Below are 12,202 nucleotides of genomic sequence, written 5' to 3' on the forward strand. Positions count from 1 at the left end.
TTTAGATTTTATTATCCTACCAAAAATACAAAAAAGTGATAATACACATGAAATGTATTTTTTAATTAATGATTTTAAAGATTATTTTTATAATTCAAAAGGGCTGACTAAAAGATTAACTACCATTGTTTGACAATAATTTAAAAAGTTAATTAATTGCTCATATTTTTTTCTCCCATGTTATTATCTAGTATGGTGTTTAAGGCAATAAATAGATCCAAATCAAATTCAAATAACATGATAATTATTGTATGTTAATCTCTTGTTAATGTATTAAAAATAAAATTAATAACACACACACATGCTTAAAGAATCTATTTGTAAGATTTTATTTAAAATGGATCACCCATTATGAATAGCGTCATCCACCCCTGCGACGTTTTTTTTTTAATTTCTCCCAATTTTTACAAGGTGTTATAACACTTTAACTTTTTTAAATTTACCAAGTATTTATTTTATTTTATTTTTATAGTCAAGAATTTTATTTAACGCCTAGATCTTATATTTCACATATATTATATTAACATGTTGTAATGGAGATATCTTATAACTCATGACTCTTGAACCTGACATTTTCTTATAAATGAATATTGTTTCTAATTAAATATGAAAAAAATTTCAATTATATTAGGATTGTTGAATAGAAAATACAAGTTAATTTAAATATTTAAACAAAAAGTCAAATACACATAAAAAAACATCAGATTTCCTGTTTCTTACGTAAAAAAACAACTTCACATTCTCACTTATTAAAAAATGTAACTTCACATTAATTAGGAAAAACAGTTAAATGCTTAAATTTTATTAATTTATTTTTTTATTTTAAAACAAATAATATATGTTATGATAATGTAACAGAATTCAGACATTAATTAAAGTTATAGTATTTTAATAAAAATGTCATTAAACAAAATATTAATAAATAAAATTTATGTATATGTAAACATAAATGTAATTATTTTTATTATAAATGAGAATGGAAATAATATGCAAATAATGAATCAACATTTGCTGAGGATAATATATGATTATTCTGTCTGGCTACAATACTTTATGATTTTTGTTGTAGTAAACGTTAATTATTTGTGATTTTTTTTATGAATTTTCTAAGCCCTACTATGAAAATTTTTAATACCGAAAAGGAAAATAATACTTTACACCTCCAAAAAAATAGACCTATTTGACATTCTCTTCAATAAAATAATAATATATGTTTAGATTTTTAAGATAAAATAGAATAAAAATGATTAAAATGTTACTATTTCAAGTTTTTTTGTGAAAATCATGATTGCGTTAACACTACTGACCTAACCTAGACAAGTTCTAAAACCAATGCCACACAATTATTCCAAAAGAGAAGAAAATAAAAAATATTAAAAACTAAAAATTCAATAATTTATCATATAGAAACAAGCCAAAAATTTATTAACAAAACCAAGAATAAAATCTTTGATAACCAATTTCCATTTTGAGAGATATTACACCAAGGAACTAAAGAACAATTCAACATATCTATGAAATCTATGAAATATATACAATGAGAAGAAAAAAAACATTTCACATCCAACAATTAAAAGAATAAGATAAAAATAAATTAAAACCAGACAAAATTAAAAACACATAAAAAAAGGAAAAGAACTTCACATCCCAAAAACTCTTTGATATCTATAAATATTAACTAAATAGTTTTTTTACGTGTATGCTATTAAATTAGGTTGTAATCCGACAGTCAACCTGATCTATTACAAGTTTGAGTTAAGTTGACTTTGAAAAAAATGTAATTTTTTTTATGCGGGTTAATTTTCAATCCGACTCATCCGGGTTGAACCCGTTATGAACCGGATTGAGTCACCAACCACCTAATTTAATTTAATTATTTATTATTTTGTGTTTCAATATTATTAGTTAGCATTTTTTATTATTATAAAAGATGCTTCAAGAGAAAAAAATATTATAGATTTATCTATTCAAAACTCCAATATTATATATGGACAAATGATCCAAAAATTATCAATATTAAAAACTTATTTGTTCGTCTTTGGTGCTTAATTTTGAATTACGTATGATATTTTTTATTTATTTGAATTATCTTTGGAGTTTAATATCATTTATTTAGATTTGAATAAAAAAATTATTTAAAAAAAGTTATAATTAAGTGAGCTAGTGAACCAACCCGTGATGGATCAGACTGAGTTTGAATTTTTTCAGCTCACTAATAAGTAAGTCAGGTTCGGTTGGCTCACTAAGTGACCAACTCGTGGTGGGTCACTAATAAGTGGGTCAAACCGAGTTACCCATTTTCAGAGCTTTACCTTTAATGTAAGAAAATGAATTTTGTTTTCAAGCACTCAATGAAAACATTAATTTCACAATATTTATAACTCAATGTAACAGTCTTGAACATCCACAATCCTAAAACGCTAATGATAGTAATCATTGTTTTGTTCAATGTAACAGTCTTGAACATCCACAATCATAAAACGCTAATGATAGTAATCATTGTTTTGTTCAATATAAAGGTTCACTTTTTTGAACATCTATCCATTTACCTATTATAAACATCCATACACAATTACATACTCAATTTCCTTGTGGAGAAAGCCATTATAATAGCACATGTAGAACAAATACAACATTTTACATTGAAAATGGAATTCAAGAAAGCCATCTTAGTAAGGTTTATTAGATATATTGTACACTTACTATCTGAGTATTATTGAATTATTGACAAATATCTAATCCTATATACAAAATATTCATATCTCGATACAAAGACAGTGTATTAGAATAATGTATTATTTAGAAATAAAAACAAATTTCATAATAAATAAATAAAACTTAATACCTCTTTTGGTTCAATACTTTTAATAATTGTTCAATTCTTTTTATTAATTTTTTTTAACTCAATGTGATCCTAATATACATTAAAATGCAGTCAAAATGTAATATTCCTTTTCATTATATCAATATTAACATAGTTAAAATATGATGACTTGAAACGTTAATTAACACATCTAACGTTAACATTCATATATCAAAACGATGTTGACTCCTAATAATTTAGTTTGATAAAAAAAATGGAAGAAAAACACTTAAAAATTCTTATAAATATTAGAAAAAACAGAAGTACTAAAGTCTATAAATAATGACAAGCATACATATAAACCAATTAATAAGAAAAAAATTGTACAAATCAAACTTTCTAATAAAATAACTAGAGAAATATCAAAATATTTGTTAAAATTCTATATATGCAACATTATACTATCACATAACACGAGATTCTTATACTTAGATATCTTATATCGATTTCCTCTACGTGTGTAAATATGCCAAACCACAAATCTATTCTCCATGCATAGCTTTGAGGATAACTGATATAAACTATCAAGGCTCTACTTGTTCTCAAACACCCTCACTACATGTACAGATATAATTTCTTTATCTAAAACGTCTAATAAGAAAATAAAAAAAAAATCGAGCAAGTTAAAATAAATCCACATTTGAGATTCTATTGCATTTATCATCTATCTTCTTCAGGCATTGATAGAAATTAAAATTTTAACCTATTCAAAGCATTACTATACATATTATTTTCTTCTATAAATACTTATAATAAGAGGCAGAGAAGCAAGGATTATGGTAGTAATTAAAAAAAGGCAATTAAAAACTTCACTAGGAGTTACTTTCAACATCATCTAAGTGCCCATTGGTCATTACAATTAACCACTAATATATACGACCACGGCAATAGAGTCACAATAACTAACGAAAATTCAGACCATGATATTGTCATTTTTGCTTCAGTTTTACCTCTTCAAACAGTTTCCCATCAACCTGAGTATGGCAGCCTGCAAGTAATTCATGAAAGATTAAACCAGATGAAGTAAATGAGAAACAAAACTTGATTTCTGAATGTTTGTGCTAAAATGAAGACTGACCCCAGTTTGAGGGACGTATCTGAGCTTTCATAGTCCTGCGGAGGTCCTGCAGAATTGCAAACGTAGGTGACAGACTCTGAAGACTGACCTTCATCCATAACAAAGTTCTCAGATCCGGCACCACCACGTCTTTGACCATTAACCATGCCCGCCACCTTTCGTGCAACACAATTACACAATATATACATTCTATGTTTCATGTTAAAATTAGAGACAAAATTTAAAAATAAATATCATACGTGATGTTTTAGTCGCTCGTTCTCTTCCATCAATACCATTCCCTGCAGGTTCACTTAAAGCTTTATTTGTCGACCAATGCAACATGATTAATCTGTGGAATGTTCAGTTTCTCACCTTTCTTTGGAGATCAGCTATCTCTTCCATAATTTTCTCTCCCTGAAAATCAAAAGGGTTTAATCAATTATATAAAGTCATTAAGGAAATTATTCAGGAGATAGATTTATGCATGCAAGACCTTCTTTTCTATCACACGCCCCAGTCCAGTTTCTAGAGACCTCTCCAGCTGTTGCAATTCATCTATGTTTAGACCCTGAAGATCCTCTCCTCTTAGCTGCCTGCATTTCTTTTTCCTTGTTATATATGTTTACATTTCAACAAACAAATTCATTTTCAATCACGAAATTCTCAGACTTTGTACCTTAGTTGATGGCTCTTCTCGGCAACTTCCTTGCTCAATCTGCTGCAGTTGCTGTTTTCAACCAGCTGAGTAATCATTTCAGAAATTAATGATTAATTGCCATTGAAGTTTTAAACCTTTGAAATAGTTTTATTCTGAAAATTTAACTCATTTTATCCCAACCCAACGTATCCAATCTCCTAAACATGGCGTCAGAATTAAGTGTGACAACACGCGATCATGAATTTACTTTCTCATGAAATTGTGGTGAATTCTGTAAGTAGTAGTTCAACACGAAAATGTAAGTACCACCAACCTGCAACTCGAGAGATGGCTGTTCCATCTTTGCTAGGTTCTTTGAGTGCAAATGATGCTTCTCAAGTATCTCCTTCATGCTTCATATGACAATGATATCAAAGTCACATCATGGATACATTAAAAACCACCAAGAAATTAAAGTAAACTTAAGATCAAACATCCACGTGACGTTGCATAAGACCAAACAAAACATGGTTGTGTTTGTTTGTTTTGGTTGTTTCTTTATTTACAGGCATAAAGAAAAATAGGCAACTCCCAGTTAAGAACACCAGTATCTGGAGAACACATTGTACTTGTCAAACTACCTATTTCAACAAGCATCACTTACAACAAGACTCAGCGTTCGATCCGTCAAGATCATAACTATCTTAGTTGAAACTATGCCAGGATCCTTCGAAAGGCTTTTCTAAGAACAACTTTTAAGCAACAAAAGCCAAATCCCTCTTAATATATCTCACCAATTCCTTTTTAAATCTAGTGAAACTCTAATTATCTTTTCATCTATATTTCTCACTTTTCGCAGCTATTACTAATAAATATTTTCATAATAACAACTTCTAAAAGAAAAAAATCAATTGCTCTATTTTTAAGTTGAAATTAATTTATTTACTAATTACAAAACTATATATAAAAACCTATGTAAGAAAATTTCTGTGAAATAGCTCTATTTAAATTTACCTGATGAAGAAACAACTTTTTTTTCTTTGAAAAGTTTCTTAAAAGAGAAACATTTCCAAATATATAACACTTTACGAGATCACTTCGTTTGATGAGTCAAGTCTTGTCAAATCATATCTAAACAACTCATTTATATTGTATTTAAAACTGTCATTTATGACTCATTACTTCTCTTACACCAACCAGCTTTTCTTAATTCCTAAATAAAAACTCTGTGCTCTACCTCCCATATTGTAAGCCTTGGAAGACGGAAAGTAATCAAAATGACAAGGTACATGTAGAGCAGCAGCTTTCATATAAGAACAGGTTAGTAAAAAAAAAAACCCACAGATTAGGCAAATCAATGTCACTTAACAAGGATAAGTTGGATAAGTTTATCCATAAATATTTTTAATAAAAAAAAATTATCAATTAAATTAACTTATTCTCACGTTAAAAAATAAAGATTTAATATTTTTTTATAAAATTAGTTCATAAATAAATTAATTTCAACCTTTTCTTTTTCTTACTCCTTTTTCTAATATGCTTGAGAACTTTGTTGGGGAAAAGGTGTTATTATTACCAACGCTAACACCGACCCAAAAGAAAGCCAAATTCAGCTTTCCAAGCACAATATAGAATATATAGTAGTTGTTGCATATTCAGTCAAACTATCCAAGTAACATTGATTAAGGTTTCTCAAGGAAAATTTTACAGGCTCCCTGTTGCAAATTTGCCTCTTATAAGATTAACTCAAAGAAAACCCATTATTTCTTCTTTCAGATTGTCTAAAAATGTAAAAGCAGATACACAAATCCAATTACTTGAAGCATAAAACCTTTTGAAAGCAGTAAGTCTCTAAATCATGAGTGAAAAAAATTAAGGCGCAAAACGAATGGTTGCTTATATCAGATATCATCATGATGATAATTACTGCCACAAACCAGGGCTAATTTGGCATGTACTATTTCATCAAGTTTCTGCATACTTTCATCTGGGATTGTTAATGGTGGCTAATTCATTTTCCAAAGAGTTAAGCCCACAAATGTCACATGGATAACCCAGGGGATTGCAGTGACTCATCATTCTCTTTTCTCACAAAGAGTTTTTATATTACTATCTCAACAACACTAAAAATTCAAAACAGCTACAAGTTGACGCATCAAAGAAGCAATATGATTGGATAATCTTGAATAAGTAAGAAAAATGTGTGCAATCTTATATTAGCTCAAAAAGATGACAAAAAGTGTAACAGTTACACACATCCATACTTCTACTGACAAAAACAAGCTTTTCATCTCATCAGTGTGTTTCTATAAACGACTTGATTTCAGGAAAAATAAAAATTGTTTTTAACACAGCAAATAACTTTGGTTTTATCCAAGCAATGTGTTTTCATGCATTGTAATCAGAAAGAACAGGTAATATTATAAATTTGTTTCCTAATCAGAATTAAACTTATAATCTCAGCAATTTACCAAAGGAAATATTTCATCAGATATCGTCATTTAAAGTTAATATTTGAATTGGAGAACAACGTCTATGAAGTACTGAGTAAATAATCATCATCATTTTCTTTCCCAGCCACATATATGCAGCACATAATTAAAAATTTAATTATAAAAAGAAAAATAACAATGATTGGCCTTGTTTGATAAAGACGACAGAAATAGAGAGAATGGAAGAGAAAAGAAAATAGAGAAGGGAAAAATGAGTGAAGATAGAAATGGTTTGATTGAAAAAAATAATGGAGAAGAAAGAAAATAAAGAAAATAGAAAGAAAGATTATTTCATTAAATAATAAAAAATATGAATATATTTATTGCTATTATTTATTATTAATATTTTCTATTATTATTACTATAAAAAATTGTAAATAATTCTTTAAGATCATTCCAGAATATTTTTTTTCAAACAAATTCTTCCAATATCATTGTGGTAAACTATGTAGCGAAAAAAAATAGGTGAAAGTGCACAATAAGGTGTCTTTTTCTATTTTTCTCATGAGTTCACCGAGGAAACAAAAGAGGAGGTTGCCACACATTTCATTGCAAATCAGCTCTAATCACCTTGCCCAAATTCATCCACTCAAGTTCATCCATTTCTTTCAGTTCATAGATGCTTCATGTATTATAGTTAAAACTATGGTAAGTAATCGGTACAATCTGATAAATTTTTATACCTAAAACTCTACAACAAGAAAGCAAAGGAGGAATGGTCAACAAAAAACAGACAATAGAAATGAACAGTGGGTACTGAGCTTCAAGCACAATGCACACAAATGTCTCAGAAGCAATTAAATAACACAAGACAACCATGAAGGCCGAACAAGTATATCAGAAGTCAGAACTCTCATAACTCAACTTCCAAAACACTGTCATGTTCATTAAAATGAAAACTCACCATCTATACCAGCCGAACCAGTATATACATGGTTGGTGTACGCAAGAATGACTTCATGTAGCTAGCTAAGTTCTGAAAAACTCTCAATATAGATATAGATCTTATCTTCACCTCCCCAACCCAAAACCCATAAACTCTTTTCAGACATAAACAGTGAGAAAAGAAAGAGAAGCTGAAGAAAAGAAAGACCTGGAGCTTGAGTACTCAAAGAGTTTCCCAGTAGAAGAGAAGATTATGAGGGCAACATCAGCATCACAGAGAACGGAAAGCTCCTCGGCTTTCTTGAAGAGCCCTCTGCGACGCTTGGAGAACGTAACCTGCCTGGCGGTGGCGTTGTCGATCTTCCTAATCTGAATCTTCTCCCTCGCCATATATACCCTTCACCTTAATCTATCCTCTTTTGGATAAACAAGAAAAACAGAAAAAGAAAGCAAACAGCTTTAGCCTCTTGAATTAACCGGGTGAGCGAAGTACATGGAGTGAGTAAGTGATACGCATAAGGAACCGACATACAATGAAAGAAACCGACCTAAAAAAGCAAGGAGGGCTGAATCGTTGACTATTTATGGAGTGTCTTTTGAAAAGCAAAAGCAAAAGAGTGTGGTTTTGTTTAGTGTGAGAGGGACATGTGATGATGCACAGGAGAGAAGTTAATATGCAGGTGTTAACTAAATTTAGCTTTTGTGAAATCAAAGCTTGGTAGCAGATCGTGGAAGAAGGTATCTGCAAGGGTGGATTTTAGTTTTGTTTATTTTTGTGGAGTGGTGTTGGTGATGGATGGTGTGTGGTTGGGTGTTGTTGTTGAGGTTGAGAGTTTAGCTGAGTAAGGAATTTGTCGCTGGATGTACTTGTGGATTTTACTTTCCTTATTCGGGGGAAGGCGTTGATATCAGGAATGTTGGTTTTGGTGTTGTTTGGTTTGGCTTGTTTGATGGTTCCAGCTTTGAGATGAAAGCCACCAATGAGAGAAAGAGAGAGAGCGTGTGGAAGTGTGGAAAAGGTATACCCTTTTATGGTGAAACACTGTTCCCAACTCTTCTCCCAAAGAGTGCAAGTTTGTCACTAATTGATTTACTGGTGTAGAATAAATTCATGGAATGAACTGAGCTTCCTTTTCAAGATATTTTTTCTTCCTAAATCCATTTTTAATGGCCAACTAGTTCGCTCGTGAAAATCAAAGTAAACTGCCTCATTTCAATTCTAAGAGACAAACGTCGTATTCCGTGCCTAATGTTTACACAATTTGTATTTATATATTATCTGCAAAATTCAAAATCATGTTAATTCCTTTTTTATTAGTAATACTTTTATGTATCTTTTCATTTTTAAATAATTTACTCCTATAGATATTGTTTAGGGTGAAGAAAAAAATAACAATATGGAAATTTATTTTACTAAAAATAAAAAACTATTATATTCAATAGACAGCCTTAGAAAGATAAATAAATAAAAATATACTTCACACCCGAAGCTGAAAGACACCTATTAATAAATTACAAAAAACATAAAAATATCTTTTACTCTTCAAATGCATTCTTCATTTTAATTAGAATTATATGTTTCTTTAAACGTGATTAGTTTGTGTGTTTATAAATCAAATTACATTTAAACCATAAAGTATAGATATATGAAACAAAGTATAGTTAAATATACTTTGGGTGATAATTTTCACTCATCGTTTGATATGTTTCTTATTAATACCACATAGTTTGGAAAATTTTAACATGACTTAATGGTGTTAAAATATCTAAATCATTGATATTACCTTAGAATATCAATATCTTTTCTTTTATTATAAAATTTATTATTTTGTTCTCTAAGATATTATCTTTTTTTAAAAAAACAAAGTGTACTACTCAATAACTCAAATCAATTAATTACAAACAATAAATATATAAAATAAATCACTTTATTTAAATATTTTCACTTATTTATAATATTTTGAAAATTTATACTTAATCACTTGTGAATGATAAAATTTATTTTTGAAATTTTTAATTTATTTAGTTTTAAGTATGAAAACTAACTTCAAACATTTAAAAAAGTAGTTTAATCAGTGTATTAAAAGTACTATAGGAGCAAGAGACTGGTTAAAATTTAAGAATTTTCTTTTAAATCTAATACATCCTAATATTAAAAGTAAAGCACAAATTATTATATTGTCACTTGAATACCTTGTAAAATAATTGTAATATCATTGAAATATAAATAAAATAGTCATGATAAAAGTTGATGTTTGAAGGTAAAGGCTGAAATGAACGTTTAATATATAGAAGTTCAAGGGTCTCAACATTGTCTTTCGGTGCAAGTCTATTATAATTGTTCATCCAAGTCGTTTGGAGGATATATGTAAAATGTACTTTGATGTGAAAGTCAAGTTAACGTTTGATAGTTCATATATTAATGACACAATAAATGCAATCACATACCTTTACTAGTGCAGAAAAGGTCTTTAACGTCACTCTTTAGACGTTTGATCCTCGAATATCCAACGTAAAAAATGACTGGTGGCATTTTTCGTAAATAAAACAACCATATAGACGTCCGTTCCCGACAAGAACAGACGTCTAAAGCCATATAGACGTCTGATGTGGGCGAACAGACTTCTATATATATTTTTGAAATCTAAAAAGTCACTTTTTAACTCCATTTAGACGTCAGATCCCACCAATCCGACTTCTACATCCATATAGACGTCCGATATGGACGGAACCAACTTCTATATACTCATTTTTTAAATCTAAAATGTCACTTTTTAACTCTATTTAGACGTTAGATCCTGCCAATCCGACTTCTACAGCCATATAGACGTCCGATGTGGGGAAAACTGACTTCTATATACTCATTTTTGAAATCTAAAAAGTTACTTTTTAACTCCATTTAGACGTCAGATCCCGCCAATCCGACTTCTATAGCTATATAAACGTCCGATGTGGGGGGAACCGACTTCTATATACTCATTTTTGAAATCTAAAAAGTCACTTTTTAACTCCATTTAGACGTCAGATCCCGTCAATCCGACTTCTACAGCCATATAGACGTTCGATGTAGGGGGAACCGACTTCTATATACTCATTTTTGAAATCTAAAAAGTCACTTTTTAACTACATTTAGACGTGAGATCCCGCCAATCCGACTTCTACAGCCATATAAACGTCCGATGTGGGCGAAACCGACTTTTATATACTCATTTTTTAAATCTAAAAAGTCACTTTTTAACTCCGTTTAGACATCAGATCCCGCCAATCCGACTTCTAAAGTCATACAGACGTCTGATGTGGGGGGAACCGACTTCTATATGGATGCATAAAACACCGCGAACACGAGGCAACAATTACATGCACTTGATGTTCATCATCTTCCTCGTGTTTTCTCTATACGGGTTACGCTTTTCAGGTTTGTTTTCTCACTTTTGCACCGTTTTAAATTAATTTTACTCTGATTACATCACTCTTTCATGCATTATCTTTCATTTGAACCGATTAAAATGCATTTTGGTTGGATTTTGGTGCAGTTTAGCTCGTGTCCTTGGGCGGCGTTCTTGGGCAGCGATTTCTTGCGTTTTGCACTCTCTAATTCTCTCCAGTACATTTTTAAAACCATCCAATACAAAAAAACGTACAGTACATTCTCTTCAACTAAAATATAAAGTTGTGAACTCAGCATGAGACAGGAGCAACCCAAGAGGCCTCAAGCGGAAAAAGATCCAATCAAATACAACGATGTTTTAGACGTCTAATCTATGGGTGTTGCTCTCTCCACCACCACACCTTTCTCCCTCTACCTCTCCTTTACTATTTTGTCCCTCAGTAAAATTTTATTTTTAGGGTTATTATTTTTTAATTTTACCCATTCACAACCTATTTCACTAATAACCTATTCTAGTCTCGTACATGAGTAAAATACTTTTCTTTCATTTTAACATTATATTTCTTCCTCTCTTTCTTTCGTCATTGTGAGATACTACAAGTTGCAAAGGTTGGTGGTGGTGGAAAGAATTATCAAGGAGTCTCCCTCTCATGGTGCAGTGTCGCTCTCGTGGTGCAGTGCATGGAGTGGTGCAGTGTGTGTCGTGCTTCCTCGTATTCGAATAAACCTTGAAATAAAACCCTAAAATAAAAAACGTAAACGGAGGTGACATCCTTCAACGGATGTCAACATCCTTCAACGGATGTCAACATCCGTTTAAGGAAAAATGGATGTCAACATCCGTTTAAGGAAAAACGGATGTCGACATCCGTTTTAC

The 12,202-nt window shown here is 30.4% G+C and overlaps 1 protein-coding gene across 1 annotated transcript; it reads right to left on the minus strand.

The window, feature by feature from the left end:
• Positions 1-3,637: 3,637 nt before the first annotated feature.
• SVP (K-box region and MADS-box transcription factor family protein) lies at positions 3,638-8,941 on the minus strand. Its single transcript, XM_047315164.2, has 9 exons — positions 8,486-8,941; positions 8,146-8,353; positions 4,895-4,973; positions 4,600-4,664; positions 4,417-4,516; positions 4,296-4,337; positions 4,181-4,222; positions 3,942-4,096; positions 3,638-3,851 (listed from the first exon to the last, which is right to left on the minus strand). The coding sequence occupies exons 2-9, from the start codon at positions 8,325-8,327 to the stop codon at positions 3,833-3,835; spliced, it is 684 nt and encodes a 227-aa protein (XP_047171120.1). The 5' UTR covers positions 8,328-8,353; positions 8,486-8,941; the 3' UTR covers positions 3,638-3,832.
• Positions 8,942-12,202: the final 3,261 nt, after the last annotated feature.

Source organism: Vigna umbellata, chromosome 7 (genome assembly GCF_029865625.1).
Source record: "Vigna umbellata cultivar VRB3 chromosome 7, Vumbellata_1.0, whole genome shotgun sequence".
In the NCBI taxonomy this organism is placed as follows: Eukaryota; Viridiplantae; Streptophyta; class Magnoliopsida; order Fabales; family Fabaceae; genus Vigna; species Vigna umbellata.